Genomic DNA, 17,050 nt, shown 5'->3' with positions numbered 1-17,050 from the left:
ATCTTGGGGCGGGGCCTGGGGCTAAGGTTTGGGTTATCAGCAGGACTTCACAGGCAGCGCGCCTCCCTCCTTTCTATTCTTTCGAGCCCCTAAGGAAGGGAATTTTATCCGGAACATCTGTTGCATGACAAAGAACTTCTTCCCGGACTTCCTAGGAGCCCTCCAGTCCCCAAGCGGGTTGGCCAGGGCCCGCCCCCTTGCGACGCGATCGCGGGGAGGGGCCGGGACACAGCTCCAGCCCCGCGCCCACCACCCAGGCCCGCGGGCGACGTGGCTCCGCCAAGCCGGCCCCCCTCCGCCCCCCCCCCTCCGCAGCCCGGCGGCCAATGAGCGCGTGAGCCGGGCAGCCTGAGGCTTCCTAGCGGGCGCCCGGGGCGCGCCCCTCCGCTTGGGCACGGGGCGGGCGCTGGCTGAGGGGCTGGTCCTCCCGTCCCCCGCGCCAGCCCCAGCCCCAGCCCGCCGGCGCTCCGAGCCCCTACTGCCGAGTCGCAGCCGCTCTGCTCTCCGGCTCGGTGTCTCCCGGCGCCTTCCTCTGCTCGCGACCATGACGCGCGGCCGCTGCCCGGGACTCGCCGTGGCGCTGCTGCTGGCGCTGCTGCTGGCGCCGCGGGCGCTGCGGGCCAAGCCCACCGTGCGCAAGGAGCGCGTGGTGCGACCCGACTCCGAGCTGGGCGAGCGGCCGCCCGAGGACAACCAGAGCTTCCAGTACGACCACGAGGCCTTCCTGGGCAAGGAGGACTCCAAGACCTTCGACCAGCTCACCTCGGAGGAGAGCAAGGAGAGGCTGGGGTGAGCCCGCTGCCCGGGCGCGCTGGGGGCGCCGCAGGTGTCCGCGGGGCCACCCGGGCAGGAGCCACGCGGGACTCGAGCCGCAAAAACGAAAGAGAAATCCAGCGCTCCGAGCGAGGGCGGGGGCCGCCGGGTGGGGCGGGCCGGGCGCCGGGACCCCAGGGTGCACTCCGCCACGCCGGGAGGCGAGAACGTGGCAGCAGCCGCGGGAGCCAGGACGGCGAGGGCCCGCCCCGTCCCCTTAGTTGCATCAGAAGGGAGGGGACTGATGTACAAAGTAGAGTTTCTCCACTGTGGCTTCTTAGTAGCAGGAGTTCACTCGCAGCCTCCCAGTTTCTCTCTTCTGCTCAGGAGAGGAGGAGAGTTTGAGACACTGCTAAGGTCTCATGGCTGAACATTAATGGTGAAGGGGACAGAGGAAAGAGAGACTTGACTCTTGGCGGGTTTCTGGGTGGGCCTGCCTTCCAATTGAAGGGATGGGGAATGAAACCTGGTTCCTTAGTTTCTATTACTGGCGGATGCCTGTGGAAGCAGCCAATTCTTTGGCATTGAGGGAAAGGAAAAAAAAAAAATTGAGGGGTATATAGTGGTGTGTTGCGAATTGAATTACACAGGTGATGGTAGGTGAGTCAGTAACCAAACCTGGGAGACAGAAAACTTTGGAACACCATCTCCAGGCCCCCTGCGGAAACACTAAAGTATTGTGCAGAGGTTATCTGGAAATCCTTTCCATATAGGAATCAGCAGCGATCAGGTCCCAGATGGAGACGGCTGGGAGGATCTCAGTAGCCCTGCCTACTGGGCACCAGGCCTGTTGGAACCAGGTTGCTGGACATGGAGGCTCTTGATGTCCTGTTACATCAAAAAGAACCTAGTCATCCTTCTGCTGATAGGAACAACAAAAGGCCAATGTGGTTGCCTAGAAAGAGGCCATATTATACCTATTGTGTAGGTGCACTATGTTCCTACTCTAATAAAAGGGTCTTTGAACTTCGAAGTCACCTTTGAACAGTCACCTTTTATTTAGTGGAGAGAAGCGCTTTCTCTCTTCTGATCTGGGACAGAACAATGGTGGCCATTGATGAAGTCTGTCTCTTGTATTGCTCAGAGGTGCTTGGAGGCTGATTTATTCTGCAGCCCTGGATGGTACTTGCACATTATTGAGGGAAGAGTTTTTGTGATTCAAAGTAGGAGACTGTAGTCCTACAGGTTCCAGTTTAATGCCTTGTTCTAGACCAGTAAACCTGGTGGTGAGAGTAAATACTGATAGAGTTGGTTTGCATTTGTTCACTCATTTATTGATGCCACACATTCGAATGGCCACTGTGACCAGTGAGGGCCTTCACTACCTGACAGGTACAAAGTGCAAACCTCATGTTTAGACCTCAAAAGTACTTAAATGTGGGAGAGGTACAGAAAATACTGCCATAGTTGCTGTGGGAATTCCATGTAAAAACTTCAGTGACCTCATCCAGGTTTTGGAAAGAGGGACCTGGGAGAGGTAGTTAGGATATCACCCCATCAGCATGTGTGGATTGACTCGGGGGTTGCAGGGGAAGCTCTCCCTAAAGAGAACAATCTGCTTTTAAAGTTTCCAAATCCATGGTGGTGGGGGGGAGTGTGGTGAAGGGTACTGTTGGGTCAGCAAACCGATGTTGAGGAGTGGCAGATTGGAGTAGAGGTGAAACTAAGGGCAGAAAAGGAAGGGCCTCCAGTGAGATAGAGATTAGATGTTACATTTTATGTGGTCAAAATGCCCTGGTCCTGAAAACTTGTGAGGCAGATCAGAGTGGCAGAAAAACCAAGAACTGAACTGAGTGCCTGAACTTGGCCCGGCTGATTCCTGATGACCATGGGCTGAACCATGGGCTGAACCCAGACACATGTGGGAGGGGGAACTGGCAGTGGTCATTCCCAGAGTGCAGGAGGAAGAGGGAGGAATCGGAGGTCACAACTAGGTCTCTGGCCTGAGCCACAGGCTAGGTGGTGGGCATACTGCTTGCGAGTAAGAGTAACCTGAGCTGGAGGTTGGAAGGCTTGGACGGCTGGAAGTAATGGATCCAGTTTGGGAGGTAGCTGTGAGGGAAAAGCTTCCTTTCCACTCACAGTGCCTGGTGCAGCAGTCTGGGTGCTGTGGGAGGTGGCTGGGTCCAGACAAGCTCGGTCACTACAGATTCTGAAAACTTGATAGCTTGAAGACCAGACATGGGGACTCAGGCTGATTGCAGTTGCAAAGTCTTAGGAAAAATGTAAATACTTGCCAAGTCTTAAAATCAGAGCCAGTTTACATAGGGACCTCTACTTCAGGCTTCTCTCTCTAGTTTATTTATTTGTTTCTTTGATATTTTAACAATTTGCTAAGAGAGGGGCCAGGCGGTGGCATACCTAGTTAAACGCAAACATTATAGTGCTCAAGGACCCAGGTTTCAAGCCCCCCATCCCCACCTGCAGGGGAAAAGCTTCACAAGTGGTGAAGCATGGCTGCAGGTGTCTCTCTCTCTCTCTGTCTCTTTCCCTCACATTTCCCCATCCCCTCTCAGTTTCTCTCTATATTTTAAATTTTTTAAAAAAATCTTTATTTATTGGATAGAGACAGCCAGGAATTGAAAGAGAGGGAGAGAAACAGAGACACTTGCAGCCTTGTTTCACCACTTGTGGAGCTTTCCCCCTGCAGGTGGGAACCAGGGGCTTGAACCTGGGTCCTTGTGCATTGTAACATGTGCACTCAACCAGGTGTGCCACCACTTGGCCCCCGAATTTCTATCTCTTATCCAACAATAAATATGTAAATAAAAAGATTTTAAAAATAATATTAAATTGCTAAGACAGAAAAATTAAGAGGGAAGGAAGAATAGAGAGAGGGAACAGGACACCTGTAGCACTGCTCCACTGCTTGTACAGCTTCCCTCCTGCAGGTGAGGACCGGGGGGCTTGGACCTGGGACCTTGTGCACAGTAATGTATGCACTCAGCCAGCTGTGCCACCACCCAGCCCCCTGGCTTCTCTTTTGACACCTGTGGGCTGTTGGTCCCTATAGCATTATTGTCTATAGCAGAACTGGGCAGACTTGTTGGCTGCAGACAGATCTCTAGGTTGTATAAGGCTTTGTAGGGAAGCTTTGCTCATTCTAGTACCTATTGGGTGTCTATTGAGTTCTCTATCCACTGTGGCCTAGGCTTCCCTTCTGCTTAGGAAAGGCATACATTCTCTCTTTTATTCCTTATAGCTTCTCTTGTAAAACAGATGTTCCATTTTAGAGCTGGGGGAGTCATTAGCCCCAAAGCAAACAGCACCTGAATGCAGGTTTTCTTTTTCTTTCTTTTTTATATTTATTTATTTTCCCTTTTGTTGCCCTTGTTTTTATTGTTGTTGTTGATGCTGTCATTGTTAGATAGGATAGAGAGAAATGGAGAGATGGGAGGAAGACAGAGAGGGGGAGAGAAAGATAGACACCTGCAGACCTGCTCCACTGCCTGTGAAGCAACCCCCCTGCAAGTGGGGAACTGGGGGCTCAAACCGGGATCCTCATGCCGGTCCTTGCGCTATTGCACCACCTGCGCTTAACCCGCTGCGCTACTGCCTGACTCACTGAATGCAGGTTTTCTGATAGCAGTATGCTTTCCTCAGCATCTCACTCCTGAGGTTTTTGAAGGGCAAGGTTAAGGTTTTATTCATTCTGCCAACAAGCACATACTAAGCTCCTCTTATATGCCAGACTGAGTTCCATCTTGGGTTTTTATTTGGCCTACGTCAGATGCTGGCCTGTCTGTGAAAGGCTGTATACACCTGACACAGGGTCTCTCCTGGCCCGCAGATCTGTTCTTCAGTCAGCTTTGCATAACTGATGGGCATATCTCTGCTGTGTCCCCTGGGTTGGAGCAATGCCTGGCACATAGTAGGGAGGCTGAATACTGCTCTGTGTTGAAAGATTCCTGCTCTGATTTCCCAGAAGGAAGCCTGACAATAAGGGAAGTTTAATCTACTAGTCTTGAAATTTGTCAGAATGGCAACTGGCAAACTTTAAGCTGTTAGAACACTTTCACCTTCCTGAGAAGGAGGCTTTGGGCTGCCCAGGTTCAGGTAGGACATGGAGACTTAAGTACTAGCAGACTCATTTCTTATTTCTTATTGTTTCTTGATTTTTAAAAATATTTTATTTATTTTATTTTTGAGAGAGATGCAGAGAGAGAGAGAGAGAGAGAGAGAGAAACAGCAGAGCATTGCCCAGCTCTGGCTTATTGTGGTACAGGGGATTGAACCTGGGACTTCAGAGCTTCGATCATGAGAGTCTCTTTGCAAAACCATTATGCTGTTTACCCCCGCCCTCATTTCTTACTTCTAATTAATCAAAGACTGACCATCAGATAGAACTTCCATTCAGAAAGTTTTATCATTAAAACTTTAAGTTGATGAAATTCCAGCCCAAAGCAAAGAATCCGATTAGCTTGTAATATATGCATTTAACCAGGTGCATCACCACTGAGCCCCTTCTTTTCTTTTCCTTTTTTTAAAAAAATTTTTTATTATCGTTTCTTTATTGGATAGAGACAGCCAGAAATTGAGAGGAAGGGGGAGATAGAGAGGGAGAGAGACAGAGAGACACCTGCAGCATTGCTTCACCACTTGTGAAACTACCTCTCTGCAGGTGGGGATCCCCCATTAGCTTGTAAGGCCTTATCCAAGGTAAAAAGATTGAGTGAACTTTTCTTTAAACATTTACAGATATCTTGTGGGTGTTTCTGAAGTTCTCTGCAGCGGGTAGTACTTCTAGTTTGGAACCCTCAGGCCTCAAGGTAGACCCTAATGAATGCTTACTTGAAGTTTGCTCTGGAAGAGGGTGTGGGGCTGTTTGATAGAGGCCAGGGAGAAACCACCGGAACCAGGCCAGCTATGGAGAAGGTCACTCCAGTGGTTTTCACCATGAAAATGGAGTCTAGGCCCCTGTGTCTGCTTTCCTGGTCTGTTTTCTTGAATAGATTCTGTGATGCCAAGAGCCATTCATCTCTACTACTTGGTCTAGCAAGAACTAGCTGCCTCCAAATTTTTTTTAAAGATTTATTTATTAATGAGATGTAGAGAGCCTGAACAGAGCATCTCTGGTACATGCAGTGCTTAGAGTCAGATTCAAGATCTCATGCTTCTAAGCTTAACACTACCTACTGTGCCACCTCTCAGGCCCTGAATCATCATCATCAACATCATCATCATGTTATTATGACTATTATTTTATATTCATTAATTTATTTTTAGCAAAGAACTGCTCAGCTCTGGCTTGATGGTGGTGCTGGGTGTTGGACTTGGAACCTGTGAGTCTCAGGCATTAAAATCTTTTTGCATTAAAACCTGCCTCCTGCTTTTATGTTTAAAACCTTTGAGTCCAAATTAGTGTGTTTAAACAAAAACACAGAGAACTCACTTTATTTTTCCTAACAGAAAACGTCCTTGTTTTCATTGGACTTAAAGCCAGAAGACATGGCTTCTCCTCACAGTTGTATTAAATACTAGTGGTGTGCTCTAAGCAAAGTCATCCAATTTTTTTGCACCCTCACTTTCCATTACTTTAAAATGGTGGAGCTGGACTATATCAGGACAGACTGCTAGGTTTCATCTAACAAATCATCTCTCTGATCATTATAGGTTCCATCTATAGAGCACTGTTGAAAAGGATTTTTAGGCCATCTTCAAGTTTACCAGGCCAGAGGCGTATATCTTTCCATAGTGGCTGTCATTACCACTGGATTGAGGGGTGGGGAATATACATATCACACATATATCTCTCATCCATAGATACGATAAACTTTTAAGATCCTGTCCAACACAGTGAGATCATTAAAATTTTGTCTCAGTATTTATGCTTTTTAGAATCTGCAGATGCTTGATCCTTTTCAGTTACTACGCAAATCTTGATAATAGCTTTATGGACTTTTATTTATTCACTTATTTACAGAAAGATTGTTGATCGAATCGACAGTGATGGGGATGGCTTTGTCACCACTGAAGAGCTAAAAACCTGGATCAAAAGGGTGCAGAAGAGATACATCTATGATAATGTTGCTAAAGTCTGGAAGGATTATGATAGGGACAAAGATGATCAGATTTCCTGGGAAGAATACAAACAAGCCACCTATGGTTACTACCTAGGTAAGAGGTGCTACAGAGACTGTCACACAGCTGGTGCCCACATAACAAGAATCGCTTCACTTCATCATAGTCACCCCCTCCTGGGAAATGTCATAACCTTCCTTTTAAGTAGAATCTGCTTGTGTAACATCTCCTTCTGCTTACTAAGACTGTTGGAGTTGCTGCTTCCAAGTGAAGTTGTAGGTGATGAGCAGGGAGAGGGTCAGAGGCCTTAACAAATGAGTTAGGTTACTGTTCTTCCTGAATTTATGAACTCAGTTGCACACACAGAACAAAGCATAGTGTAGACATGTGATACAGTTTCACACCGCTGCCTGGTTTTAAGTAGCAAGAACTGTGTGGGCTGGAGCAATCAGTAAAGACTTCTTGGTGGAGGGTCATGGGGCTGAGCCTTGAAGGATGGGAGGGAGAGAGAGAGAAATGAATAAGAGTAGAAAAGGTGGGGAAGTTGGAGGGGCAGGGGCCGTGCAGCAGTTCATGCTGCTCTGGGTGGAATTTAGACATAAATATGCTTATTTGCAGGAATGATGGAGGGTTATGCAGAACACAAAGTGCCAACCCACTGGGTATGAGTGGCAGAGCTGACTCAGCAAGGAGGCAGGCTTGAAGGAAGCTGAGGATGTACTCAGTGACAGCCACAATAAGGGAGATCTAGAAACAGGCAGAAGCACTTAGGTAAAATGTCCATGGTGGGGCCAGCAAAATAGCTCACGTGGATAGTGTGCTGCTTTGCCATGCATGTGACCCACGTTTAAGCCTCGTCGCCACAGCAGTCAAGGAAGCTTTGGTCTCTTTCCCTCTGTCTCTGTCTCTACCCCACACTTTCTATCTGTAAAAGTCAGCTCAGAGCACTATAACTGCAGTTGCTGGTGTTATTAGGGGTCCTCAGCAGGTTCTAGATAAGTAAGGGTACGAGAAGAGCAGTGTGGTTAAAGCCACTGCCTTTACCCACCTGTCATCATATCACAGAAGTGTCATTGGAGTCTGGATTCTGGGGAAAGTGAAGGGAGAGATGCTAGAAACATTCTGCAGCACAGTGGTACACAGACCACTCTACAGCTGGCCCTTATTGTCCCATGTGTACTGTTTGGGCTTGAAGGACGAATGATCTGAAAGGAGAGGCCTTCCACAGCAGCCTAGCTGACACACTTCTGCACACAACCCATAGGAAATCCTGAAGAGTTTCAAGACACTTCAGATCATCACACCTTTAAAAAGATGCTACCACGTGATGAGAGAAGGTTCCAGGCGGCAGACCTCAATGGGGACCAGACAGCCACCCGGGAGGAGTTCACTGCCTTTCTACACCCTGAGGAGTTTGAGCATATGAAGGAAATTGTGGTTCTGGTAAGCTAAAAAGCTGGGGAGTGGGAAAAGGCCAAAACGAGTGCTGCACTCAGGTCTAGTTGCTTCCAAAGAGAGAATGCTCTTCAGTCTGAGGGGAGTTGGGGGACTGTGAAGTGGAATACATTGGGAATGCCTGCCTGCACAGGAAATTACCAGGGAGGGCTAGCTGCCGTAGCAAATAGCTCTGATCCAAGCCATCGAACAGAACCAAACCTTTCTTGCTTCTAGTGAGTCTAACACAGATGGGCCCAGTCAGGTAAATTTTCTGGGCAGTTCTTCAAGTGCTTTCAGGCACCCAGGCTACATCCATCTTGTGACTTCAGGGTCATTCTGGCAATAACTAGCTAGTAAACAAAGGAAAGAAGGAGTGAGGATAAATCTGCACTGTTCTGGCAAGAAACGGACACATCCCTTCCTTTTACATTCTACCACCTCTTCATAGATATGAGGAGGCAGGAAAATAGAGTTGGGCTGTGTGCCCAGAACAAATGGATGGAGAGAGCAATTCGCTGTCCCATTTCAACCAAAGTGGAATGCATGGGATTGTTAAGTCATATGGAAACTTAAAGCCATGCTTGAAAAGGCTGTTTCCCCTAGAGATGGGTCTTAGGAAGGTGAAAAGATCAGATCCTAGGCTTTGAGGGACAGCATGGTTTATAAGGACATGAGTGGAGTGTAACTACTTGTCACACTGTCTTTTTGGGTCCCAGATATCTTCACTTGCATGGTAATAAAATAGATGTCATTATCTGTTTCTTAGGCAGGTAGCCCATGATCAGTCATTCTGGTTGCTTCAGTCCTGAACAATAAGTGGATGCAGTTTGTTTGTTCGTTTTTATAACCAAGTCAAAACTTTCAGGTTGTCCCATTGGTAGATGGGTCCACTCTTGCCTGTGGCCGCCATGACCCTAAAGACTGGGCACTGGGCCTCAAAATCATTTACTTTTACAACCAGATGGCCATTTTATGGTGGCTTACATGCCAGAAGGTAATGAACATGGGGATTCTCATTATCAGAGGGATCACATGCCTCTGGATTAACTTTATTTCTGGGCCAGCTATTGGCCCTGTCCCCGTCCCTGCCCTGCCACAGGGCTTGGAGTTGCTGTGACAGTGGACAGGACAAGAAGCTCTTTTAATTCCTCACCCTATGAAAAAGCCAGGTTAAGATTTCAAGTTCACTAAATACAGAACTTAAAGCATTCAAAAGATAGATACTTATATTTTTCACTTGTGCTGTTTTCGCATTTTTCTGACACCAGCTGGGGTTCATAGCCCAGGTAGAACTGGAATTTGTCTTTGTGAGCACCTGGCCCAGTAGTTCTCAAACTGGGCCTCTCACCAGGGGATATTTCAGCCAGAGAGATGGTCAGAATGCCAGAGAAAACCAGAGCTCCTCTGTGCTTACAGGCACATTTTCATTTGAAGTAGGTGTAGTAGCACAGTGGGTTAAGTGCGCGTGGCACGAAGGACCAGCTTAAGAATCCCAGTTTAAAGCTCCCAGCTCCCCACTTGCAAGAGTCACTTCACACGTGATGAAGCAGGTCTGCAGGTGTCTGTCTCTCCCCATCTCTGTCTTCCTCTCCTCTCTCTGTTTCTCTCTGTCCTATCCAACAACAGTGACATCAATAGCAACAACAAGGGCAACAAAAGGGAAAATAAATATATATATATTTTTTAATTGTGGGGTAGAGGAGGAGAGACAAACCACTCCATCCTCACCCCACCCCCACCCTTTATTTTCCAGATAAGAAACTAATGCCCAGGGAGGTAAGAGAATAACCCAGAAGTCATCAATCATTCAGTCCTAAGGGCTGGACAAAGAGAATAATAGAGTTCTCAGATTTACCAGGAGCACATAGTCATCTTGCATTATTCTCTTTTCTCTTTTGCTGCCTAGGAGACCCTGGAGGACATTGACAAGAATGGGGATGGGTTTGTGGATCAAGATGAGTATATTGGTGAGTGCTAGCCTAGAGTCTTGTTCAGCTGTTCCAAATAGGCAACATTTTCCCACCCCCATGTCTGGCTGCTGGTCCCAGATGTCTCTTTTAGCAACAGCTGCAAATCTGCCACTGTTGTGACTTTCTGTGGGGAGGGACTTGTCAGGCCAGCCCTGGTGATGTATTGGGCTGTCGGAAAAGTTATGATGCATGTTTGCATAGAAAAATACATCATGGCTTTTCTGACAGCCCACTGATACCAGGTACTGGCCAGTAGGTGATATGTGGCTCTGAGGGGTACCTGCCATTGAAGGGTCCAGTTTTCCCTTTGCAGATGGGATTAGAGATCATATAGATTTACAGTGAGGCTAGAGTGGACAGTCTCAGGGGGGAAAGATTCTCAAATCAAGACTAGGCCATGGGACCAGGTGGTGGTGCATCTGGTTAAGTGCACACATTACAGTGCAAAGGCCCCTGGTCCCCACCTGCAGGAGGAAAGCTTCATGATTGGTGAAGCAGGGCTGCAGGTCTCTCTGCCTCTCTATCTCCCATGCCCTCTCAGTTTCTCTGTGTCTCTAATAACTAAATAAATAGATAAATAAATAAAAATTTAAAAAAAGACTAGGCCATCAGAGCCTGGAAGCTCTCTGTAAGTAGGAACTACTACTTCTTCTTCTTCTAGCGTTTGCCCTTCTTCCGTAGCCAGTCAACAGCGTCAGGTTGAGCTGCTTGTTGCTGGCTTTGAAAGTGACTAGGATCCATGTGGATTCAGTCGGCTAGGAAGGATCGTCAGTTTCCCCAATGAATGGGTACTCACGGGATGCACCACGGGAAGGTCGATCCAACTGCCACGCCTCAGCTCATTATAGAAAGGTGTTGGGGAGTCGGGCGGTAGCACAGCAGGTTAAGCGCAGGTGGCGCAAAGCACAAGGACCAGAGTAAAGATCCAGGTTCAAGGCCCCGGCGCTCCACCTGCAGGGAAGTAGCTTCACAAGCGGTGAAGCAGGTCTGCAGGTGTCTTATCTTTCTCTCCTCCTCTCTGTCTTCCCCTCCTCTCTCCATTTCTCTCTGTCCTATCCAACAACAACATCAGTAACAACAACAATAGTAACTACAACAACAATGAAAAACAACAAGAGCAGCAAAAGGGAAAATAAATAAATATTTAAAAAAATTTTTTTAAAGGCGCTTTCTCTTGGAAAGATGAGTCCTTTGCAGAGTGCACAACTGCCCAATAGCATAACCATTTAGTCTCCCTGTTTTACAATCCTTTCCTCAGGAAAGCAGTATCTGGGCTTTACTTAAGCACCACCACAAAAATGGCCTGATAGCTATCAGGCTGAAGGATTCAAATTAATGCACCTGGGTTAGAATTCATTCACCCTTGCTGGCCAAAACCCTTCCTGGCAGCCTGGTAGCTCCCAAGGATAAAGGAGTAGCACAGGCAACAGGAGCATTTCCATCTGATCATCTCTGGTTGCTACATCAGTGCTTTGGTATGTGGTTCCATCCGTAGGCGGCCTTCTCATGACAGCTTTTCTCTTCCCAGATCTCAATAAAATAAAAACTGGGAGGGTCAGAATGCACATGCTTCTGTACCCATTTAGGTACCCATTTTTGTGAGAGGCATGTAATTAACTTTCACCATAAAAAATAGAGCCCAAGTTATCAGTCCCTGACTTGTGGTTGTATTATTTTGCCATATCAGACACAAGTGCCTTCAGTTATGCAGAGCAAAATTTCTTTTAAATCATTAGAAGTTACATCTCGGGAGCCGGGCAGTGGCACAGCAGGTTAAGTGCAGGTGGCACAAAGCGCAAGGACCAGCGTAAGGATCCCATTTCGAGCCCCCAGCTCCTCATCTGCAGGGGAGTCGCTTCACAGGTGGGAAAGTAGGTCTGCAGGTGTCTATCTTTCTCTCCCCATCTCTGTCTTCCCCTTCTCTCTCCATTTCTCCCTGTCCTATCCAACAATGGCAACATCAATAACAACAATAATAACTACAACAATAAAACGACAAGGGCAACAAAAGGGAATAAATATTTTCTTAAAAATATATATATTTCAAAAGACTTAACTCCCACCAGGGTAATTAAAGTGATCTTGGCAGCACTGCCTTTGTAGAATGACAAATGTTGACAGCCCCCTTGTCAGACCCTGCCTCTTGCCTGATGCACAGACAAGGGAAGAAGGGAAGGCTCCAAGACAAGAGTACCTCACCTTAGCTGCGGTGATGCGATGGGCTTGACAGGAAAGCCTTGCTGGTTAAAGTGATGTCACACTTTTGATTAAGAGAGTGTGTTCTCCCTTGCTCTCCTGAACTCCACACAGAGATGGTGCCAAAGTCAGGGGCAAAATGCTCCGAATGAATGACTCTGCTTAAAAGAAGCCTTCCATTCTTTTCTGTGAGCAGAGAGGAGGTGGGGGCACAGTGTTTGAAAATCGAATTCTGAACAACCTTCAGTCAGAGAAGCCAGTGTATGAACAGGTGGCAGGGACACTTTATCTTCAGGGAGAGATAAAGGGGGAGCTGGTGTGATGACTATGGGAAGAGCAGTGGGATTAAGAGTCCTGATTTCTCTGCTTCCGAACCACGTGACCGTAGGGAAGTCACGTGATCTCTGGCAGCCTGTTCATCACCTTCAGAGATGGAAATAAGCTGCACCAGTGAGCCCTTACTGCAGCAGCCATGACTCAGGAAATAATGGGTGCACATGAGGGCATGGGGCCAGTGTGTTAGCTGAACCCAATGTCTTGTCTTTTTCCTTTACTCATGACCTGCTCTCTACTGCCCCAAAATTTTCACGATGTGCTTCTGTTAAGAACCAACTACCTGTGTGGCGGGTTGAGTGCACGAGGCACAAAGTGCCAGGACCCGCTTAAGGATCACTGTTCAAGCCCCGGCTCCCCACCTGTGGGGGAGGGGGGCTCACAAGCGGTGAAGCAGGTCTGCAGGTGTCTATCTTTCTCTCCCCACCTCTTTCTTCCCCTCCTCTCTTGATTTCTCTATCCTATCCAACAATAACAACAACAATAAACAACAAGTGCAACAAAAGTGGGGGAAAAATGGCCTCCAGGAGCAGTGGAGGCAAAAACAACAACAACAAACAAAAAAAACCAACTACCTGTGGGCCCTCTCCTTTTACAAGAAGATCAAGTAGCCTTTTAAAGTGTTACTGTTAAGGGCCAGGCAGTGGTGCACCTGGTTGAGCGCACATGTTACAACACGCAAGGACCCAGGTTCAAGCCCTCAGTCCCCACCTGCATGGGGGAAACTTCACAAATGGTGAAGCAGCACTGCAGGTGTCTGTCTCTCCCTCTTTCTCCCCCTTCCCTCTCAATTTCTGGCTGTCTTTATCTAATAAATAAAGATAATAATAATAAAAAAGCATTACTGTTGTGTGGTCAGGGCCAACTTTTTCATATAGACAAAGGAGAAGAGAGAGAACAGAGTGCCAAAGCTTCCCCAAGTGCAAGGCATAAACCACGTTCGTGTGCATGGCAAAGCAGATGCCCTCCCAGGTGAGCTGTCTTTGCCAGCCTTCTCCCTGTCATTCTACAAAGTGAAGATAAGAATCTGTTATATAGATCGGTTACAAAAATGAAATAACAGTCCATGTGAAAGCGTTTTGGAAGAACATAAGCAATGCATGTAGTAGCTGGGACCATGACTTGAAAACAGTATATTTAGTTCAAACTAGCTGTGGGTCCTTGGGTGAAGGCTATAACCTCAGTATTTCCACCTGTAAAGTAGAAGTAACCACAGCACGGAAGTGTTGCAATATAGGACTGGTAGGAAAAGCAAATAAAAAAATGTATGTCAAGTATTTTTTATAGTATCTGGACCATAGAAAGTACTATATAGTGCCAGCGTAGGTTGTAGAGGACTTCCTGAGAAAGTGTCCTCTTGGGTCTTCATAATCTTGGGATTTAGAAGGTTTCTAGTTTTTTTTCATATTTATTTATTTTCTCTCTTGTTACCCTTGTTTTTTTATTATTGTTGTAGTTGTTGTTATTGATGTCGTTGTTGTTGAATAGGACAGAAAGAAATGGAGAGAGATGGGGAAGACAGAGAGGGGGAGGGAAAGACAGACACCTGCAGACCTGCTTCACCACCTGTGAAGCGACTCCCCTGCAGGTGAGGAGCTGAGGGCTCGAACCAGGATCCTTCCGTTGGTCCTTATGCTTTGCGCCACATGCGCTTAACCTGCTGCGCTACCGCCCAACTCCCAAGATTTCCAGTTTTACAGATGAGGCAATTTAAGAGTCACTGAACTAGGTAACAATTCGAGTCACTAAAATAATTCAGGAACCGGGAGTCATTTGGCACTTAGCTTGGTTCTTTCTATTACACTAAGCAGCCTTCATAATGGATATACAGTTGTGATGTCCTTATATACAAGACAGTAGTGTAGTTACTATGCCCAGGGAGCTGCCCATCTGTTTGGGTTAGGTCTGTTGATTGGTCGTCACCCCTTGCAGAAACTCAGGCAGTCAGGTTTTCTGTGACTTCCCACTTGTCTTCATCACCAAGAACGACCTTCCCTTCCAGCGGACATGTTTTCCCATGAAGAGAATGGCCCTGAGCCAGATTGGGTTTTGTCAGAACGGGAGCAGTTCAATGAATTCCGGGATCTGAACAAGGATGGGAAGTTGGACAAAGATGAGATTCGCCATTGGATCCTCCCCCAAGACTACGACAATGCGCAAGCCGAAGCCAGGCACCTGGTGTATGAGTCTGACACAAACAAGGTATCTCACATCCTTCTTCACTGGTTCATTGAAGGGAGAGACTGTTTACATAAGATTAGCTTTGTTTGCCTCATTGATGATATAGCATTGACCCATGCAACCATGTCCATATTGACTTTTCTCATTCTTGGCCTACATTAAAAACCTGTCAACTCAAGCCAATACCGTGATAACCCACAGGGTGCTTATTAGGCCTAGACATTACTAGAGAGGCCCCTCCCCACCTTTTGTTTCAGTTAAATTTTTTTTTTTAACTGAAAGACCAGGGCTTGGCTCCCTCACTTAATGAGGCACCAGGTTCAAACCTAAGGCCTAAATGCATATGCAGGCAGCAGAGTCACCTCCCAAGTCCCTGAAATGTTGGATTTCACATGTTGTAAATCAATGGACATAAAATTCATGTTGAACTATTACAGCGTTGTCACAGCTTTTGTAACTGAGCTCTTTCTTTTTCTTACAGGATGAAAAGCTAACTAAAGAGGAAATATTGGAGAACTGGAATATGTTTGTTGGAAGCCAAGCTACCAATTATGGGGAAGATCTGACAAAAAACCATGATGAACTTTGATGTCCATTTACCATAACATGGCAGACTGCCAGAGGCTTCCTTTTTCATCTTAGATGGTTGCTACACTTGTTTCATTTATAGCACCGGTGTCCCCAAAAGTAAGCTTACAGCCTCAGGTTGGGGTTAAAAATGCATATTATTCAGTAATTACTGGGAAATAGTAAATTCAGTAAGAATTTTTCAGAACACTTTAAAGCTTAATAAATCAGGGTGAACCTATGTTGCTTTGGAGGGATTTCTTGCTAAAGATATGACATATTCAGTTAAGTTTAAACTAAACTGGCATAAAATTTGAAAAAAAATTTTTTTTTTAGAAGTTGGTGGGGAATATGTCGAATGTCTATTATGTCTATTATGTATTTTACCTGCAAATATTTTACATTTACCACTGATGACTAGTTAGGGAAAATTCTGATTAAGTCATGGTAGTCTCCTACGTAAGCTTATTTCAGAATAATTCCAACATTTCAGGCTTTTTCTCCTTAATTTTGTATTCTGGGCTGTTACTGTAAAATGGCATCTAAAAACTGCATTTTTCTGTACAGACTTGCTAATGTGCACAGCAAATCCATATGCTTGTTTGGGTTTTTTGTTTTTACATTGAGAAACAATCAAGAAAAATAATGTGAAAGAAAAAAAAAGAAATCTTAGAGATAGAAAAAAGATGTACGTTGGGCATGGAGAACTATTAGAAAATGGTAAACACTTTATAATACTTGAGACTTTTTTTCTTGACATGTCAATGTGATCTGATTTGTGAAAAAGTGAATTAGAATTAAAATTCATTTCTTTATGATCATGGATAGGAATAAGGGACTGCTGGAACCCATCACATCCTGTCCCAAGAAATGCACACCCCTCAGAGGGATCACTTAACCATGGAATTAGGGCAAAGTGATGTTGTAGACATTGGCTAAACTGGTTTAAACAACTTTCACAGACTGAAATTTCAACTTTTAAGCAGAGTGTGAATGCAATAAAGGATCCCTTCTGAGGATTTCCTACTGGGTCTTGTGTTATTTGACTTCATATGTGCTATCATTATGTTATGTCTATTATGTTATTCATAATAGAGTTGAACAATAGGATGTGTTACATGAGTAATATCAAGGTAATAGTTTTCTGAGTTATAAGCTTTCATAGGTAGTCTTGCCCCATCCCCAACCCCACCCCCTTCCTGATGGAAATGGAGTTTAGAACCCTTTGGTCATCTTCCCCTAACATCTACCCCTCTGAGAGTATGGACCCAAATTCTTTATGGGATGCAGAAGGTGGAAGGTCTGGCTTGTGTGATTGCTTCTTTGCTGGACATGGACATTGGCAGATTGGTCCTTACCCCCAGCCTGTTTCTATCTTTCCCTGCTGTTTATGCTGCCTCTTAACAAGACCTTTCCAGATTATACTAGTTCACTTTAAAGTTCCTCTTTCATTTTCATTTCCCTGTTTTATTCTCTCTCTCTCTCTCTCTGTGTGTGTGTGTGTGTGTGTGTGTGTGTGTGTGTGTGTGTGT

At 46.2% G+C, this 17,050-nt stretch overlaps 1 protein-coding gene across 1 annotated transcript; it reads left to right on the top strand.

Moving 5' to 3' along the window:
* The first annotated feature begins 224 nt into the window (after window positions 1-224).
* Window positions 225-16,537, top strand: RCN1 (reticulocalbin 1). The gene is made up of 6 exons (XM_007530098.3): window positions 225-789; window positions 6,737-6,930; window positions 8,099-8,277; window positions 10,178-10,238; window positions 14,773-14,972; window positions 15,433-16,537. The coding sequence occupies exons 1-6, from the start codon at window positions 545-547 to the stop codon at window positions 15,538-15,540; spliced, it is 987 nt and encodes a 328-aa protein (XP_007530160.1). The 5' UTR covers window positions 225-544; the 3' UTR covers window positions 15,541-16,537.
* Window positions 16,538-17,050: the final 513 nt, after the last annotated feature.

Source organism: Erinaceus europaeus, chromosome 17, assembly GCF_950295315.1.
Source record: "Erinaceus europaeus chromosome 17, mEriEur2.1, whole genome shotgun sequence".
NCBI classification, from domain to species: domain Eukaryota; kingdom Metazoa; phylum Chordata; class Mammalia; order Eulipotyphla; family Erinaceidae; genus Erinaceus; species Erinaceus europaeus.
The sequence above is the reverse complement of the archived record's forward strand: the minus strand, read 5'-3'. Positions and strand labels throughout refer to the sequence as shown.

Excerpts from the sequence above, each read along its gene's own strand:
- RCN1 (XM_007530098.3), top strand. The coding sequence starts at position 545 with ATGACGCGCGGCCGCTGCCCGGGACTCGCCGTGGCGCTGCTGCTGGCG. Across the intron at positions 8,278-10,177 it reads TGAAGGAAATTGTGGTTCTG|GAGACCCTGGAGGACATTGA; the intron begins GTAAGCTAAAAA and ends TTTGCTGCCTAG. Across the intron at positions 10,239-14,772 it reads GGATCAAGATGAGTATATTG|CGGACATGTTTTCCCATGAA; the intron begins GTGAGTGCTAGC and ends CTTCCCTTCCAG.